The 20,511-nt window shown below is 40.5% G+C and overlaps 1 protein-coding gene across 1 annotated transcript in view; it reads right to left on the bottom strand.

Annotated features, from left to right (window-relative positions):
* The window catches only part of ipo11 (importin 11), a gene marked incomplete at its 3' end in the record, with an annotated part of 93,354 nt that overhangs the window by 47,467 nt on the left and 25,376 nt on the right, over positions 1-20,511 (bottom strand). The window contains exons 6-10 of the mRNA XM_071518323.1: positions 12,602-12,734; positions 11,172-11,230; positions 4,339-4,387; positions 1,050-1,120; positions 610-802 (exon numbers count right to left, since the gene is read on the bottom strand). Of these exons, the coding sequence (XP_071374424.1) occupies positions 610-802; positions 1,050-1,120; positions 4,339-4,387; positions 11,172-11,230; positions 12,602-12,734 (505 nt within the window). The remainder of the gene's footprint in view (positions 1-609; positions 803-1,049; positions 1,121-4,338; positions 4,388-11,171; positions 11,231-12,601; positions 12,735-20,511) is intronic.

Raw genomic sequence — 20,511 nt, 5'->3', positions numbered from 1 at the left:
TTTTCGTTACCGTTTTCTTTCTTTATTGTTTTTATTTTCTGTTTTACAAAGAAGAAAAGGAAAATCAAGTCCTTTATAAATGTTAATTCTGCCGTTTCTGACCAGGAAAATGAAAAATACCTTCTATTTCCGTTTTTCAGTTGTGGAGTTTTAAATGAAAATCAAATCACCATTCTTTTTAATTTTTTAATTTCTGTTTGTGAAAAGAAAATAGAATGACCAAAAATACACGGACAGTAGGCCTAGTTGATATACTGGCATTTCCACACTGGCTGCTGTTCACACATGACGGCATGCCGTCACATTTACGGAACAGGCTGTGTATATGAAAGGGGCTCATGTGACACAGCTAAAACACTCTTGGCGATCTTCTTTGATGGGCTAATGGTGGTTTGTGTTGGCCTCTATATCATAGATCCAAAACTTAGATTTGATTGTCTAGTTTTCTATTCAATCTACTTTGCCTCATCGACTTAGATTCCTCTCAATTATCTACACCTTTCTCGCCTTCTATCTCGCTACTTCCATTTGTTAAATTTCCATCTCTCCATTCTTCTTTTACCTTCCCCCCCCACTGCTCCTTTAATTCCCCCATCCCTCGCTTCCTACCGTCTATGTTCTTGGAAGGTTTGTAGGCATCGTTCTTGACAATCATCTTGATGAGGTTCATGCACTGGACAATGAAGCGCTCAAAGGTCACTCCCTCCCCAGCTGGTGTGAACACATAGCTGACGGCAAACTCCAGAGAACGCTGAATCAGGGGGATAAACGCACATGGATGGTACTCCAGGAAGTCCAACAACTGCAGGGATGGGAGGAGAGAAAAATACAGAAGAGGAGCGATAGTGGGAAAGAGACGGACCAGAAGGAGAGAGAAAGGCGGATTCAAGGTGGTGAAAGTCAGTAAGAGGCCATATTTGGTCTGCAATGCCCTTAATGCAAAATCTGCTAAATATGTACTTGATGATGTAACAGACTTTTGTACATAAAATCATGTGATGTATTGTTGTCCCACCACTGCATTATGCATAGTGTGCATGCCAACTTACCGCTTTAGTGTACAGGATGATCGTCTTCTCCAGCTTCTCTCTGCATGTGCTGTCTGGACCAACCTGCCGACCTGCAGGTTTAACATTGTTTATATTAATGTAATGTAGCATTTCGTCATTTAATTTAGTCAATATGTTTATTTAAGATTAAATCAGAATAAAACAATTTTGTTCCCAAGATCAAGACAAATAATCATGATTAATAACCGTGATCGCAATATTGAGCAAAATAATTAGAATTATCATTTAAACCCTAGAAGTGCAGCCTGACTAAAAAACTAAGTTAGTATGTTCTTCCTATGGCTGTTGACAATTCAATCAGTACTTGGCTCTAACCTGACATCATCAAGACAAATCCTGAAGTTGATTTGCGTTTAAGCTTTTACATGCGATGAGCTTAAATTTGTTGTAAAACTAACAGAAAATTAAACCCAAAATGTGCCCATATCCCGAGGAAAGTCACTATGCGGAGTAGATGTGCTAGGTTATAACTAATTAAGAGAAACTGTTTTATCTTCATAAATCAGGGCTGATCTGTCGAAGGAATAGGAATAGCATGCCAACACTGATCCAGGGTGAACAAGCTTTGAAAGGCCTGTAGCACGATGTATTGAAACTCTGAACCTTCCTTTCCTGAACCATTTAGCCTGAGAGTTCATCAAGGTACGCTGCAAGAAACCCACATACAAGCGACTGCATCAACTGTTGATAAAGAGAGCAAGCTCACTCGCCCAACCAAAAAATGTGTCGCAATATACTCGGAGGAAGCCTCTCCAGCAGGCCTGCATGCCATGGCAGATTGGAGAGGAAATTATCTTAAGTGGCACCCGATCTTGTCTGAGTAATGGAATCGTGATGGAGCTTATGCAGAAGGCTAGAAAGAAACTAAAGCATGAATGAGCAAGAGCGAGACTGACAGAAAGAGCGAGAGACAGTAAGAGAGAGTGGGAAAACTGCGTGAGAGAGATTCACTGAACTCACAAGATTCTCCAGAATGGATATGAACTACCCTTGAAATGCTGATTCGGCCTGATTTACTACAACAAACTTTCTATCTTTCTTCCTTTGAGTGTGGGAGGTCAACTGTCCACCCCTCCCCCCTCCCCCCTCCCTCCTGAGAGTCCCGAAGGACCATGACAGGCCTTTGTATATCTAATAAAGTACAGTAATAAAAGAAGTAGTGACCATGAATGACTCACACTCTCAAATGTAAATTTTGTCTCCATAAAACCACTCAAGATGCTAGGATCAATAAAGACGTCCCATATGGTTTACTTCCTCATCAGCCTCCTTGATGAAACCAACAGAGACAATAACAGTCCCTGGCATGCTTCCAACCAGGGTCATCATTCCTTTACCCTTATCCACACATCTTTCTGCCAGTAATCACAGATCTAATGTGAGGCCGGATTGATTAAAAAGGCTAACTGATCTTATACAGATCAGGGATTTGGCCCATCAAAATACCATTACATTACATTGACTTTGTGTCCTTTCCTGTCTTTCCCTCTTTGCAGGTGTGTGACAGCTAGTAATGTAAACAGATGTGTGAAGTGATCAAAGTGACTGAGACCATAGATCTGGGCCGACAGGCACCTTGTGGAATCCATACCTTCAATCAGACCTGTGGACCCAGCGAATTAGGGCTAGATTGGTGTGTATGTGCGTGTGTGTGTGTGTGTGTGTGTGTGTGTGTGTGTGTGTGTGTGTGTGTGTGCATGTGTGTGTATGTGTGTTTGTGCATGTGTGCGTGCGTGCATGTGTGCTTGTGTGTGAATGGGGGTGTCTGGGGAGTGGGGCACATGTGATTGAAAACAGAAAGAGAGACAGAAAGAAAAAAAGACAGAAAAATAAACAAGCACTTCTCCACATGAAGAGATAACAGACATAAGTCATTGTGTATGGGATATTTTAAAAAGGCCTAGCTACACTTTAACTCCAACCTAATACATGGACTGACTATACAGCTATATTATAACTAAAGGATATTCATCATCTCTGACAGATATATATCCACTTCTGTTTTCAACAACCCAGTGACTGACAGCCAGAGAGAAACCGACAAGTGACCTCCATTGGAGGACTATCATCTCACAGGACGAGCCAGACATCTGAATGGACAACAGAGACCAGACCCAAAAACGCCAGCTTATTTAGTTGACCTTATCAGGCTTGCGCAGAGCTGATATTTCTCCCTTGCTCGCCTGTGAGCTGCCTGCCTCCCTGTTCTGCTATCTGCCAGCCCCAAAATACCAACAGGACCCTGACCCCGTCTCCCCTGCCATCAGCAGAGTGCATATTGGAAGTGATAGTTGTGGCTGATATCTCCAATGATATTTTTGCCTCTGTCTGCTGCTGCAGCAGCTCAGGGTGCTTGTCTGAGACGTATCCCCCACTCACTGGGTGTTGTTGTGACAAAGTTCTATGGACAAAGTCAAGTTAAACTACTTGAGAAAAGAATTCAACATTGTAGGGAGAGAGCAACTCCCAAGAATGGACTGCAACAATATTCCTTGAATGCATAATGTTCACTTTGTTGTTAAAGACTATAACAAGCTTACGTGTTTCAACATCGTTGTCTTTGTCAAAGCTTGCACATTTCTGGTTCAGGTTACACTACTAGGTAGAGCAGCTGACAGTGAATTTGGCAACTGCCATTTTCAGTGGCAGCCATGTTGGCTCAAAGGGTGTGACAAAGTAACATATGGTTCTATTCCAGCTGGCCTTTGGAGAGTTTGGAGAGTTTATTTTGGAGAACCACCTCCTCTTAGTTCAAGCAAGTGCAGGAGAATGCCATCCATACAATATGGCCAACTCTTATCAACGGCTCTTTCACTAGCTGTTGCGTCTAGACTGTGTAGAATATGTCTGGTTAAAGTTATCAATGACAGGCTTTGAGTCAAAATCTCTTCAACAAGTAGAAAGATTCTAGAGTCAAACACATTTGGCTAAGTACTGGGACAGTGAGCTAAAGCTGTTCCTCTTGGAGGTTGTCATTGTTTTAACATGGTTTAACAGAGAAAAATAAGAAACCATAATCAAAAACTGACGGCCCCTTATTATGATTCAGGCTGATCTTTTGATGTGACAGCTAAATTATACCAGATGAATCCAACTGAGACCATTGTTCAGATGCCTAGACTTTTGGCAGTTTTGCAAATGAAAAGTATCATGTATCTATGAATTTTGAGTGGGTCTATGTGCATTAGATCAAGCGCTAGTAACCTAACCTGAAAGGAGGAGCACAGGATCAACAATTGAGGACAGAGAGAAAGAGACAAGTACTCACAGCATTCCAGGAACTGTTTTAGTCTTTCAAACACCGCATTCAGGAAGCCCTGGAAAGGAGAAGATGAGGAGAGAGGGTGAGAGAGAGTTTAATCTCTTTGACATTTTTGAAGTCGCATCACTCATGATTGCCTCATCAGTGTTGCCCAGAAGCAGAAACATTAACAAGGGAATAACTAATTGTGTGTCTGTGTGTGTGTGTGTGTGTGTGTGTGTGTGTGTGTGTGTGTGCGCACGTATGTGTGTGCTTGTGTGCGTGGGCACACTTGCCTCCGTAATCAGGTACATAAATAAAAGTGCCAACTGCACAGTATGAAAGAGAATCAATTTTGTGTAGCTTGGTATAGCTGGAGCTTTGCTTGGGAAATTAGATGATAGATGGAGATGCAGTTTGTTTAGTTCTGCATGAGTGTTCAGCCATGAGGTCAACAGCAGCATCATTAATCACATCCAGTCAACCTGGTCCATGGTCAGACAGCAACTACGGCTCCTGACAGAGTTAGACAAGGCAGAGGGGGTCACAAGAGCAGCACAGGAGGTGGGAGAGGATGGGGAGCAAAGTTCAAGACAGGGATTGGTTAAGGGTGAGGATGAGAAAAAGGAGGATGGTGGGGAGGCAAAGTGGTTGAAAAACAAGAGAAGCAAAAACAGGAGGGGCAGGATTCAAAATAGAAAGGACAGGAAGTTACAAAGAACTAATGCAAAAGGGAGGGAGGTCAAAAAAGCTATAGAGCATCAGTCATGACAAAGAAAGGGTCAATAACCAAAGAGCAAGATAGGGGAAGATCACAGAACTGTTGGGGAGGGACAAGTGAGGACAAACTGAGAAGCGAATAAATGACAGCAGAATGGAGTGAGATGGTGAGAAAAGGATTGAAATAAAAATGGAGACAGAGCGGTGGGCATCAAATGGGCCCGTCAGCAGTAGGGTGAAAAGTGGTTTGTGAAGGGAGAGGCGTGTGACAACAGGGCAAGCAAGTTCAACATGAGACTGGAGTTGAGTGAGGAGAAGCTGATCGCAGTTTAAGAAGAATTTGATGAACATGTTTGCTGTGCGTGTTTGTGTATATTTGTGCAGTCAGACCTGCAACAGGCTCAAAAGATTATAGCTGTATTACCCTGGCTCAGCTCATGATGCATAAGCTAACATCTATACACACAAATGCTTGCCAACAGACAGACATTTACACATACACACACATAGTAGTGTACAATTCTCTTAACCTATATAAACTAACTGGATATGAATTTCTATCCACCAGAGGCCATGGATGAGACCATACCATTCTTTCACCAATGAAATAAAGTGGAGGTTTAAAACCAAATGATGGTGCGTGTTAAAAGGCACAGAGGCTATATTAATTTTAAAAATGATCCAAATCCAATGTTACACCTTTTCACCATGGTATAAACATTCCTGTCTCAAATTAATGGGCCATTCTGCATGGCTCTCTCCTCCCAGCTACTGTCAGAACAATAAATAAATTATTCAACACAAAACTCCATAATGCATCCCTTTCATCATCAAACTGCTACTGGCAAGATTTATCCCCAAATATAATCTGCAGTGGAGGTGACACGAAGATGCTTGCTAACTATTGGACAGTCCTTCTCAGTTCTTAGGTGTACTATTGTTTTCCTCCAGCCAACCAAAGAGAAAAGGCAGCCGGCAAGTGGGGTCCAGGGTCACACTCTGCCGGGTAGAAGTTTTGATGAACAATCTCCACTTTGGTGTCTTGTCATGCAATCTGACACCTTGATTCCATTAAATATATGTCTTACTTACTGCATAATTTAATGTGTTTACCTCAAAAAGTGTATCTAACTGAACTATTTGAGAGATTTGAGATTATTAGTCGTATACAGTTGACATCATATGTAAAAACTAAACAAAAGGCTGACAATATGCGCGTCAAGCAGGCAACACACTTAAACTGTGAATTAATTTCAATATACCACAGCCTGTCGTGAGTTATTGATTAGTTAATCATCTTTGCCAACTGTACCACAGTGTGGCAAGTAGGGGCAATATGCAAATTGTGAGGCAATTTTAACTGTAAACATCTCTGACAAACTAAAAAGTATCAAGTTACTGTGTAGCATACTCCATTAGAAACACATGCAAGCAGTCTGGAGCATAGAATCATAAGTTTCACTTTTGTTTTCATAATAGGAGGCTCTGTTGAACTGGATGTGATGCAACAGGGCCAAAGCTCCTTTCTCCTGCGCTGGTACAGCACTAAAACCAAGTGTGGCGATGGGTCTTCTACCTGATGCATGACAACAAGGCTCCTAAGATCAATACTGCAATCAGACTTAGGAGAATATCCCACATAAAAAAAAAAAAAATACTGTTAAAACAGCAGCGAGCTGTAACGGAGTCAGACCTCCTCTCAGGAGTAAATAACCAACTTGTTTTGGGGGATTAGTAGGCTTTCCGACTTTTTGTTCTAATGTTGCATGCATGCAAGTGCATTCCTCTGGGGCTCTGGGGCCAAAGGGGATGACGGTATACAAAAACGTCAGATTAAGTTTTTAACAAGGTATACGCTTGCTCATAGCAAGATTACTGTGGCACATCATGCAAAACTAGCAGATACGGGACAGGTTTATTATCAAGAAGCATCGTTATAGTTCAGGGCTGCTGTGCTGTAGGCTGCACATGATGACTGACTTAATCATAACTCTTTTTCAACGGGTCTAACTCTTCTAAGTTTTCCTCAGGTTGGCAAATTTATGTTGTCAGGTAACTCAGAGACAGACTCTTTGCTACTTCAGTCCCTGGCACAATTATGAACTTGAAACAGATTAAAAAATTAATTAGTGTAATAAGACATTCACAGCTCTGTCAGCATCACTCCCATCATCAACGGAAGTGAAAGATGAGAGATGACAGCCATCAACATATTGATGACACAATCAATATGTCAAATAAAAAGAGTGTGACGCATTTTTAATCATCAGTTAAATCATGAAAATGTCAAATAAAGAAAAAAATGAAACGTTTTTTTTTTTTTTTTATCTGTACAAATCAACTGAATACCAAGCTGAAGAAGTAGTTAATAATATGCAAAATGATCTGACTGAGTATTCCCTATACCAGATTGAAAAAATAGCTTAATCTGTAGCAAGATTACCACCTAATTGCACAATTAAAGTCTAGTGAATAATCAGATTAATTAATGTGTAAATCAGAGATTTCTTATTCAGGAGCAGAGTTCATTTGGGCTTAATCAATCACTGCAGCTCATTAATTTAAATGCCATCATCCTACTCTGAGTCACCTCACCTGTCCCTATTAACAGCGATTAACTTCCTTCGCGCCACAGTGTAATTTGTTCCAGGTCGCGGAAAGCTGACGGTCGGAGGCGTCCAGGTAGAAATTTGAATACTGTATATGATTAGATACTAATGATGCTCTTTGTGTGGGTGCGTGTGTGCGTGCCGTGCATGTGTATTTGTATTTGTGTGTGTGTGTGTGTGTGTGTGTGTGTGTGCGAGAGACAGAGAGAGAGAGAGAGAGGTGTGAGTAATTGGATGCTGGTGGGGCATGATGCCGTTCAACTGTTTATCTGTGTGCAACCTCAATTCAACCACACTAAGTAAGGATATGAATGGCCACAGTCCTGCCGATAAGGGAAGAGTCAACACCACCTTGGCTGTGTTTCAAAGATTACACCACCTGCTGCTATATATACAGAAATAAGCAGTGAAATTGATCTCAACAAAAAAAAATGTTTTGTTGATTTTAAGATAGTTAGTATAAGGCATAAGCCATGACCTGACTGGTGGGGAAGGGAGGGAGGTTTAGAGTAAGAGTATTTCTCATTCTGTAAACACACCACCAGTAGAATAATAAAAGGGTGAAAAATGGTATGGGCAAGCTAAAAGCCCTGGCAGGAAGCAGTGACTCTCAGATAGAATAACAGCATTTACATCTAAACATGAAATATTAACTCTGGCACATTACTTCTGCTCGTTGAGCTGGCATAACCAGCGACAACTCAGGGCTAATGTCTTTTTAATGTGTGAATTCTTACCATCATATAACCTTTAGCCTGCCAGCCAAAAGCTGTCTCATTAGTGGTATAATAGAGCACAGTAAACAGGATTCTATCAATCATTAATTTGTCCTTACCATCTCTCTGTTGACAGAGAACAAGAATGAGAAAGGAAGAGAGAGAGAGAAACAACAAAACATGAAGAACTAAAATAACAAGAAACAAGTATGAGAGAGAGACAGACAAAGAGAGACAGAGAAAGAAGGACAGAGAAAGAGAGACAGAAGGAGCGAGCACAACAGCAACTGACTGAACAGGCTTATCAAGCAAAAGGGCCTGCCAAGAAAGAAAGATGAAGAAAGAACGTCATGTTGGTCATCTATGGCTGCACATTTCTCTAGGCTAATCAATGCCAATAAAAAGAACCTGAAGTTTCTATCTGACACAGTTTCAAACTCTCAAAAACATTCCCCTACCAATGGCTCTCTGTTCTCCGCCAATGACTTCATGGATTTTTTTCACTCGTACATCCGCTCTGATTTGAGATGACATCACTAGTATACTCTCCAATCAGGGTGCTGTCGCCCCCCTGTTTCTCAGGCTGTTTGTGTACTTTCACAGTTCAAATTAGTTTCCAGGTTAGTAGTGGCCTAAAACCCACAACCTGCATGCTTGACTCTCTCCCTGCAAAATGTTTCAGAGAATCTTTTCCAATTCTAGGACCCATAATGCTTAATATTATCAATTTGTCACTTTCTACTGGCATTGTGTTGTTGGCTTTAATGTGTTGTAGAGAGGTGCTCACTGGAAGTTGGGGTGTTCAGACAGTGAAGAGAAACAAATCCAAGGCACTCTTCTGTTAGAAAAAAAGTTTCAAAGCCCTTATTTTAGCGGCTAATGTATACAGATTAAAAATTGCGACGCGTTGCGGCACATGCTAGCCTTCCACAGGCTGCTCATAGTTCCTAAGCAACTCAAATTCCTAAAAGCAGCTTAACCCAAGTCAAATGAGGAATGCCCCTAAACTTAGTTAGTTATTGGACCAGCTAGAGCTTAAGTAGGATACTAAGGGCTGGTTTCACAGACAGGGATTAAGCCTAGTCCTAGACTAAAGACAAAATTCAGTGGAGCCCTAAATGTTTATAAGTGGCTGCTGTCAGAAATATTTGTGTTGCACTCAATCCTACTCTCTTGTTCGAGCTGTACATCAAAGATAGCAATAAAACCTTTTCATCTTTGCAATATTTCAAAAATTCAGACTTATTAACAACCTATTAACAAGAGCAGACGCGGAAACATGCGTCTGTATCGTCAAGACTTGATTACTGCAACGTCCTATTCTCTGGTTTACCTAGTACTAGCACTAAAATTTTCAGTTTATACAAAATGCTGCTGCCAGAATCTTGACCAAAACAAGAAAATCTGACCACATAACACCTATCCCATCCTCCCTACACTGGCTCCCAAGGCATGCCAGATGTGACTTTGAGGTACTTCTGCTAACATTAAATGTTATGTGGGCTTGCACTAATCCCATTTATCAGACCACATTGCACCATATATGCTGCCACACATCCTCCAATCGCATGACAGTTTTTTATCTATCCCAGCAGTCAAAAAGAAAACTGTAGGTAGTAGCGTTTATAAACCTGGATTTAAAGATGCCTTTAAATCCAGGTTTGAAACCTATTACTGGAAGTGACTCAGTCTCTTTATAGAGCAAGATTAGATTAGTCAGCACTAATTAAGGTTCCTGCCGATGGGAATTTAGTTTGTGTGTTCGCAGCGGACAGTATTGCCATGTGTTGTGGCCTTCAACTCCAACTGTTTCCTTGTTTTCACTGAGGGTCTAAAGTTGGAAGGTGTCATATTAATTTATCGTTTCATAAGGTGGGCATTATGAAGCCCTTTGGGACTGTAACTGTGAAGTAAACTTGACTTGACAAGATTCTATATAAATCTGTCAGTGGGGATCATAGGGGCTCTGTTGTTCTGTGTAATTGATACATTTATCTTTTATGACAAATTAAGGTTAAAGACCAAAGGACAAAAACAGTGTGTGTAATGATCAGCAATGAGCAATTTTATATGTAGAAGAATAAGTTCCTCTCTTCTGGCTAGGTCAACTGAGTCAAAATCTACTCAGCCCATCTGATCAAACAATTTCAACGTTGGTTATGCTTTCTGGAAATTTTGAAAAAAAAGACAAGAAAAATGCGATGTGTTTGTGGCATTTAAAAAAAACAAAACGTGTGCTTCAAATTACCACTTCATAGTCATCCTGGGCCTCCGCTCTCCACTGACGTAGTTTTCACTTTTTATGGTCTTCCACACAAGAGAACAAGAGGTTTCCTCAAGAACAGTCACCACAGTCCTTTCAACAAACCACTTACTCATGACCGGGGAAAGCGGGAGGTAGTGAGAATCTGCAGCTCGAGTTCAAAGGACTGGGGCGTTTTGTGCAAATGATTCCATTAACTCTGAGCCATGGGGGAACCAAAACCCTCCCCGGACACACCCTGATATTTTTTATTTTTTTCTTCTGGGGAGATTTAGACTGAATTGAATTAACTGTTCCATGGATTTGGACTTTCTTCACCCTGAAGGCTGGGAGAAGAGCTCAGAGAGAAGTCCTGACTCTATGAACCGAGACAAGTCTTAAGGCACTTTCAATCATAACCGCCATCCACAATTTGCACAGTATGACTGGAGTCATTTTCAACTCAAAACACCAATAGAAAAATATTAGCTTTTTATGAAAATATGGGTGGTTCTATACCAGCCGTAGCTAAAATAACTTGTTAGTATTAGCCTTTTTTCCCTCTAGACTCACCATCACTTCCATATTCTGTTGTGGCTCTTGAAATCCGTGGACTGTCAATTTGCGAAGAACTGAGGAGAAGAGAGAAACAAATTTTACACAGGTGGCATGCAATATTGTCACTCATTATATGGTGAATTAATATTAATGTGGAGCACTGTGACAGAGGTAGTAAAAAAAGTTCTGAAAGCATTTCTCAAAAAAAAAGCCAACATGACTGAATTTCAGTAAGACCAGTTTACTCTAATTACTGTTTCACTTTTAGCAGCACATATGAATATTTAAACTCAAGCTCACAGCTGAACCAGTGTATTTCAATGTACTTCAATAACATTCATATTTTTCAATATCCAGCCAGGTATTTTAGGACCAGTCTGATACCAATCCGTAGTATCAGATCCTTGCACCTCTATACATAAAAATGCATTTGTGTGTGTGTGTGTGCACGTATGGTGTGTGTGCGCATGTCGTGGAGCTGCCGCGGTTACCACGATCACCGCTTCACCGCTGGGTTTTTTTACATTTATTTTAGGCCTATTGTTTATGTTCCAATTTTTGCTTGTAAAAGTTATGTGATCTGAAATAAATGCAATACTATTTTTTAAATAATAATAATTATTATTATAATTGTGTAGCCTATTTTCTTCACGCCATGTGTTCGAAGTTTCCACTCACAGTTGCGCAGTTAACGTTCTGATCGGAGAACGTGCCACCCAGAACGTGCTTTGCAACTGTTGGCTACGGAAAGTTTTCACTTCAAATTAGGCTAAAAACATGGATCTCGTAGCGAAACCCAAAGTTACTTCTCCTGTTTTTGGCTGACATTTTGGCTTTGAGCCCGATGAAGAGAGAAAGCCAAAGAATTTGGATGAGGCAGTGTGCCGCATTTGCAGCAAGAAAATCAACGTCATGCGAGGAAACACGACAATTCTAGCAACGCATTAGGACCACTCATCGCACATTATACGATGCAATGAAAGGCACCCCATCTACCTCGGGAGGTACCGGCTTGCCACTACCTCAGTTAGGAGTCTCCGAGGCATTTGCCAGAGTTACTAAATACAACCGGGACAGTAACAAGTGGCGAGCACTTACAACAACTGTAACACTGTTCTGAGGTTTAAAGTTTTTTTTTTTATGGCGGTTTGAATGGCTTCACTAATTTGTGCGGTAAGGAAAAAATCTATACCGCGGCAGCTCTAGCATGCTGTGCACACAGTGAATAGGTGGATGGTTGTTGAACAGCTGTCTCTATTTATGAATTTCTATGCACAAGTTCCATTGAAAGCCAGTATATTTGCACATTGCGTCTCTGTGTTGTAACTGTAATAATGTGTATACGCGCACACACATCTGTCTGTGTGTTTGTGTGGTGTTACAGTATATACCAGTGCACGTGTGTGTGCACATGTGTGCGAGTGTGCAGCCATGAATTCTGCTACCTTTGAGAGAGAGCAGCGTCCTCTCCAGTGAGCTGAGCGCCGCAGCTTCATCTCTGGCGTAGATCTGCTGGAGGAAGCAGTCGGTGTGGTGACTCCACAGGGAGCAGGCAAAGCTGTAGATGCCCGACGCCAGCTGCCAACACACACACAGACACATAGCACAGTCAATCACACAGATAAAATAATTCTGGATCAGTGATCACATGCACCCACGCCCCACACACACACACACACACGCAGACTTTAAATGACATTCAGCAGAACACATATGCAACAAATCAAACAGAATACTATCTATCTATATACACAAAAGATTTACATGTGTGCACGTGAAGTACATCTGTACACATCACAGACTCAAACAGAATTACACTGATACCTATGGAAACACAAATGCATAATACACTCATACAACACACGCAGACACACACACACACACTCCAGGAGCAAACAGGGACCTCTGAGTCACAGGTATAATTTGGCTCTAAATGAACTGCCTGTTATATTCTCTGCCATCACATTACTTGGGCCCAAACCAATTAAGCGTCGCATCCCATAAAGGCATTCTCCTGTAATGGCAAAACAACATTCTGGAAGGTAGACAAAAATACTCTGTGTCCCATCAAGTAAATAGTCTATACGCTAGCTCAGTAGCGCGGAACAAACGTGCCATGGCACAATAATGTGCTTTGGATTGAGCTCAGGTAGGCCTTTTAGTAAGGAATATAAAGGTCAATAAAAGTTCTTCATTAAGAACTTAATTAAAAATTCACAACATACTGGTTCAAGATGATGAAAACATTTTCCCCAGGTTAACGTATTTTGGACTTTGCCCAGCATTTAAATGTCCTAAACAGCTAATTGCTTCCTCTTCTTACGTGACGATGCAAAGTTTTACAGTATACATTTTCAAACGATCATGTACACAATTTCAATAGCATTCTTATTTTTTATTCTGGCCCACTATTTGGCAAAGCAAACAATCCAAAAAACTCAAGGAAGATGGATCTCTTTAAAACAAGTGTAAGATTTCATCACAATGTGCAGCTTTAAAAAGGTAAATACTTTATCCAAATTTATCTTTATGATATGGACCAACATTTCTATGCTCTATAGTCGCTGTGATGACATTCAACCAGAATATTTCAGTACTTTTTCATGCCTGACCTGCCAGGCTACTGCAAAGGATTGTGTGGGGAATTGAGGCCAAGACTTCCTAAACTGGACCAAAGCTCAAGCATTACAGACTACTGTCTGCAAGGGTGGCAAGTTTGTGTGTTTTTTGCTTGCATCAGATTGTGTTGACAATAAAATTTGAGTGATATATAAATATGGAAATCTTACATGTAACATGTTCAAAGTAAAGCAGAGACCGAATGTTCTGCCTTTAATTAATAAATTTAGCTTGGACACCTAGTTTCACTGCGATTAAAGAATGGCTCTTTTGAATATTTATATTATGATATCGAGACAATTATGCTGTTGTATAGAAATGTCAATTGTATTTTTTGTGGGGCCAACTGAGAAAAAAAAATGAGATTATTTTTTTATTTTTTATTTTATTTAAATTTTTCTAGCTGTTGGGTCATCACAGAATATTGTAGCCCGGCATCAAATATAACAGCACCCATCTTCCCCATCACCCTGCTGTGGGAGATATGCTCATGCTGAAGCTTTTTGCTGGAGTATGTGTGAATTCAATTACATTTAACTCATGTTTGTTCTTAAAACAGTTCCCCCTCTTTCAGAGAGATGATTTTGATTCATGGGATCTCAGCTTTATTTATGATTTTTTGTCTTTATCAATGATATGGCTATGGCTGAAACCATCAGAGAGAGGGCTCCGCCGTTTCCATAATTCATGCATGTGTCAAAACAACACAGCATACCAAATTTGTGATGGCCTTCATGTTTGTTTTCTCTCATCCACGTTCTGAGGTCTAGAAAACTAAAAGTCTGTGTATGATAAAGTTTGGCTCAACAGATCACATATGTATATATTTATACCCAGCAGTATGGTTTGTGATAAAGTACATTACAAACAAGCAGCATCTAACACAAAGATCCAGTGATAAAGGATCCAACTTCATTTAATTCTTCTGTTCCATACAACACTTGCAGCATTTTATATCTCCCAAGCACCCTCTGTACCATTTACTGTTTTGAGGACTTTTCACTGTGTTTTCAGTTCTCCAGTTCTCTGATTAAACTTTGCCTATAGGATAAATGCATTTCACTATAAATCTAGCAGCTTGGAGAATACCATCTGCTTTGTAGCTTTATTCTATTCTGTTTCACACTGCAACAAGACAGTTTAAACTGCCATAAACAGCCTAATTAAGCCACTATATCTTCAGATCCCTACATGAAAAGTGCAGGTGTTAAGGGGGATTCATGCCCTTAACATATTGAGACTGTATCCTATTAAGCAAAACTCTTTGAGACCAATTTGTTTGTTCAATGTGGGAAACACTTGGATGTCTGGATGGTAAAAATCAGGAAAAGTTTATAACTCAAAGAGGAATCCCTACTTTCACAGCAGTGTGGGCTTTGATAGATTCTGTATACAGTAAACTGCAAGGCTGGCAAGAATTTTCTCTTAGGCAAGACTTGCCACTTTCCATTCCTCAGATCTCAGATTAATCCAACGCATGGAATTTATTTCCTTTCCGCTCTTCTGGCTACGTTCTGTTTCCAGGCAACCAGGTATGGCATATCTATCATAGGTGGCGTGTGTGTGTGTGTGTGTGTGTGTGTGTGTGTGTGTGTGTGTGTGTGTGTGTGTGTGTGTGTGTGTGTGTGTGTGTGTGTGTGTGTGTGTGTGTGTGTGTGTGTGTGTGTGTGTGTGTGTGTGTGTGTGTGTGTGTGTGTGTGTGTGTGTGTGTGTGTGTGTGTGTGTGTGTGTGTGTGCCTAAAACCTGGCTAAAACAACTAAAATCTGTACAGCCCAAAATTGATCTGATCAAATAATCAGACACATGTGCATCAGAAATGACAGTCTGGTGCCCTGGATACAGTGTTCTCCATATGTTTATTCATCCAAGTTCATTCCTTCACCCCATTAAGCCTTAAGACATGAGACAGAAAGAGACATAAAGTGGTAAAGAGAGAAAGGAGAGAGGAGATGGACACCTTTTGGAGAGAAAGAGGAGAGTGCCTTTCCTTTTTTAATATACCTCACTAATCACCTCATATTGCCTTAAAGGATTAGCTAAAGGAAGAACGACGAAGAGGTGCAAGAATGGGAGAATTGGAGACAGGAGGAAAAAGCAGAGGTTTGAGGTAACGAAAGGACAAAAAGTGGCACGAAAAGAATAAAAGCAAGAAAGAAATAGATTTAAGTGTAGTCTCTGTTATACCTGAATTTGAATAGAGACGGGCCTGTGCAATAACAAGAGAGTATTAAATGAAATTGGTCCATCTCTCTGCTCCTCTGAAGGTAAGAATTATTCAAATGATGCCCGCTCTGAAGAAAGCGTTACTTGCAGACCTCATCTGCTCCCAGGACCTCTTGCACAAATAGTAAAACTGGCATCTGAATCGAAAAAATAGCAACGTTCTCATGAACTCAACTCTGCAGTGTAACCCATTCCAATCATGCCAAGGACATTTCTTTTGTGTATACAGTATATACATATACAGTATGTGTGCATATGTGTGTGTATGACATGGGGACACAGGGAGAGACAGGTGGTGTGGGGGCGGATGTGGGGGTAGATGGCGGAGGAGGAAACAGGGAGTGCGTAGCTATTATCTAAATGAATTAGAGTCTTCACCTCCCTAATGCTTCCCCTGTCACACCATGTGGCAATTGCCACTCTTTCATGCTGGTAGTCTAAACGCAAATATATATAGCCTAATGAAAGCGCTCAATTACTGTACTGTTGAGTGCCACAATCATTTAAATGTGAAATGAAGGTGTCATGAAAAATTACAATCATATCCAACCAGAGACTGCAATTATAGCTCAAGGCCGACACTAGTTCTTTTGAATAACTTCCGAAATGAAACTGTTCCAGTCTTCAAAAACATATTTAAATAGCTTATTAGAATTTATCTATAATGTTCTACCTTCAACCCAGTTGATTAGTAACTTGCGATCCTTTCTCCAACAGCAAAATAATCCCATTAAGATGATTAACTTGAATACTTCATAAAAAGGGAATACTTAAAGGAGCTGTGAGACAACAATGGTGCCAAGTTCAGATTGATGATTCAATGTTTTTTCTTTAGTGGCTGTCATCTGTGTCCTTAATCCCTGAGAGGCTCATTTATCCCAGCAGTCCCATACCATAAAGTGCTAAATAGTGATTGTATTGGGTCAAAATGTGGGCCATAGGACTTGAGAGAGTAGGATAAAGCGGGGCAATGTTTCATTTAGCCATGACTTGCTGTCTCACAGCTACATAGGAATGACCATTCTGGACAGCTTGAATGGCGAGTTTTCTCAGTAAATTTCTTTTCCTCTGGATTGGATGCTCATGGTCTGCACCAAACCTGTGTTAAGTCATCAGAAATGGCACCAGGAGGACAGAGGGGTGATTGCAGCAATCCTATTCAGACACTCTGAGACAGGCTAAATCACAATTCGACTGCTTGGACGTTTTCACTTCGGTGATTTGAAACAGGGGCACAAAGTGCACAGAAATACATTCCAAATACTGTGCAGAAGCCCCCCAAAATGCCGCCTAGCATCCAATAATAATCCAATTAGCTCTAGCCTCGAGCTCTAGCCTATCATATGTCATATTCCCTCACCTCAATATATCGCCCATGCATTCATGTCTGCGTCTCTCCCCATCACCATATCTTCTAATGGACTTGGTAAACGCACTGACTGTAGCTTACTTAAACCCCCAAGATTGAAGACTGAAGCTGGCAGTGTAGGAACAGAAACTTCCCTCTTCAATAGTGATAGAGAGATGGATCTGAAAAATAATACTCCTTCAAAATGACATGTAAAGGCTTAACCGTGACTTGCAATCAGATACCTGGTAAAGTGCTTTGAACAGCCAGAAAAGAACTGTGCAGAGAGCAACTGGCCACTCCATTATCACTGGTCTATCATTATTCACAGTAGTTCTTGATCGCGTGACAAATTTGAGAGCGAAAAGAGAATCATTAAATGTCCCGCTCACTAGCTGAATGACGGAGGTGGCAAACTACAGTATCTCTAGTGAACACACACTGAAGAACACAGTTGGTTGGGGTGGGGGCTGTGGCTGCTATATTGCATTGCCATTGTATGGTAGTTGTATAGCATTCTTCAAAATTTGAAAAAGAGTAGAGAGGTCATCCTTATAAACATCTGAAATATGTAATAACACAGTTTCAAAAGGGTGTGTGGCATGGAATACATGGGCTCATTACAGGTGTGCATGTGTGTTCTGGAAAGCTCTTTGTTTCCTTAGAGTTACAAGGTGTGTGTGTGTTTGTGTCTCTCTGCCCCTTTTCAAATTGCAGAAGGAGAGGACAGAGTAGCACAGTTCAATGAAAGCAAACAATTTCCTCCATCTGCATGTTGATTCCCCATTCCAGTAGGGAAACCTCACAAACCAAAGCCATCCAAGAAAAGTGCAGTTCATTTCGTCTGACAATTTCTTTGTTTATGAAAAGCCATCCTGTGGGATATTGCCATTCTATTGCTATTCAAAAGCACAAAGCCAGGGGGTTATCATCTGTCCCATTCCTCTCTCTCGTCTCATTGCATGTTTGAGAGGCACAAACTAAAAACAAGCTCAACGCAACTTCACCATTCCAGCTCAGCAGTCATATAAAAAGCGGGACTTGCAACACAGCATGTATTCAACCACTTATGAAACATCACCATTCTGTGCTTTCCACACCAATGAGTCATGGAGTTTTAAATTGAAGCTGAAATGCTCTAGTAAAAGATTTAAGAAAAAAATTGACTATTTGTAGTGATTCAATTCCATGAACAGCCCCAGGACCACTAAAACTTTACTGCATTTTCAGAAAGAATAGGAACTTCAATGAAGCATCTCTTGTTTCTTAGAGAAAACATTGTGCAGTCTAAAATTACAATGACATGTTAAAGAATTTGGGTGCATATGGCCTAAAAACTAATTCATTCGGTGAAAAGATGACTATATCCTCAGTGGCAAAAACGAAAAAAGAAAAAGTTCTCACAAAGTCACAAATACATTGCTACGTATTTTTGAACATTCTGTGCATGTGCGTGTGTGTGCGTGTGTGTGCGTCTATGTCTTTGTACATGTGTTTGTGAGAGCATGGATTTTTATGTGACATCTATGGCCTGCAGTAGTAATTAGGTAGTTAGTTTCGTTTATTATCCTTTCGGAAATTCTCTTTGTGTCTGTGGCAACTGTCAGACAAATACAACCACAACAGAAAGGACATTACAATTAAAGACAGACATTTAACAACAAAGTGCTCCATGTCAACATCACCAACAATCAAGAATTAAGTACAACAAGATGCAAGTGACACACACCTCATATCATCAGGATTTGTTTAACAGAGAATCTTTAGTGCCTTCCATGTATTTCAGGCATCAGATAATCCACGACCAGCAGTTGGTGTCACACTTTGATTACAAGCGACAAAACGCACAAAAACAAAGAAAAACAAGCAAACAAACGAACATATCTGACGTGCCACAGACACCCGTCGCCACTGTGCAGCGCCAGAAAACATAGGCCATAGGTTACATAGGCCAGGCAAGCTATGGTGCAGAATTGGCCTGAACCAACCACTGCTTTTTGTGACCCTCATAACTAAATCTTCCTTTAGCTTCTAAAGGATATTGCCAGAAATCAAGTCTAAAACCATCTGCAGACTCTCAAAACTTCACTGTGAAAACGAAGCTCAAGTTCTACAAACTTCCACCCAGTCATCCACTTAAATTCTGAGCAATATATGATCATGCTTGGCAAAAACTTGATGCTATATCTACTTATTCAACGGCCAGCTGGCATCACTGTCACTGTGATGTCTGGCCCTGTTAACGATGCGTTTGAATGATGACACCTGGCTTCAGCCACTGGGATCAGGCTTGACACGCCTATAAGTTGGATCCTATTTGATATGCATATCATCTCGTCTCGTCTGAACCATGTTATTGCTCTGAGCAATATCATCATAGCTGCATTATAGAAACGAGCCTGCACAATCATATGCACTAATTGCCCCAATTAGTGAGTAATAAGCTATCCCTGATATCATTTTCAATTGTGCAATTGCATTATGAAACATTGCCACCCAGGCATGGCCTATTAAACACAGTGGAGATTTTACAAGTACGGGCTACTTGTGGTGTCTGCTCGTGCATCCATTTTCAAAACTGATGATGTTTGTATAGGTAAGTAAGCAAATACACTGCTCCTTTTTTGCTATTTTTCAGTACATTGTGCAGGGAAATTATTTTATTTACTTTAACGCTACGAGTTCTTCTAACGACAACGTGTTGGAAGACCCTGACGTTAGCTTGAAGAATTGTTTAAAGTTCCACAAAGTTAACGTTCTTGGCTTTCTTGAAAAGATAAGCAAAATTTTCAACATTTGATTGTTTGACATAGGTTTCTATATTTTGTGTGCAAATGTTAGCACAGAAATTACTCACAAGTTGTAATGTTTTGACGTTATTTGCATTTTGTCATCAGCCTTACTTAAATGGCGCGGTCAAGTTATCTTGTTCATGTTCTCTCTGTGTTTTAGGTCTACATTCATTCTGTGAGTTTTAAGTCAACATGACACAACTGTTTATGCAACATTTTAAGTACCTAGTGTTACATTTAGGCTTTTAGATTTTTGTTTTTGAAGAGGAGGGAATGCAAATGGGATGCCATGCACTTCAACATTTAGTCACTCCACTTGTTCATCATAATGTGCAGTACAAGAAAAAAAAAATAAAAGCAATGATGAATGTT

Source organism: Centroberyx affinis, unplaced genomic scaffold, assembly GCF_046629955.1.
Source record: "Centroberyx affinis isolate AG114_WGS23_722 - 3 ecotype Tasmania unplaced genomic scaffold, CSIRO-AGI_Caff_v1 ptg000563l_1, whole genome shotgun sequence".
Taxonomy (NCBI): domain Eukaryota; kingdom Metazoa; phylum Chordata; class Actinopteri; order Beryciformes; family Berycidae; genus Centroberyx; species Centroberyx affinis.
The sequence above is the reverse complement of the archived record's forward strand: the minus strand, read 5'-3'. Positions and strand labels throughout refer to the sequence as shown.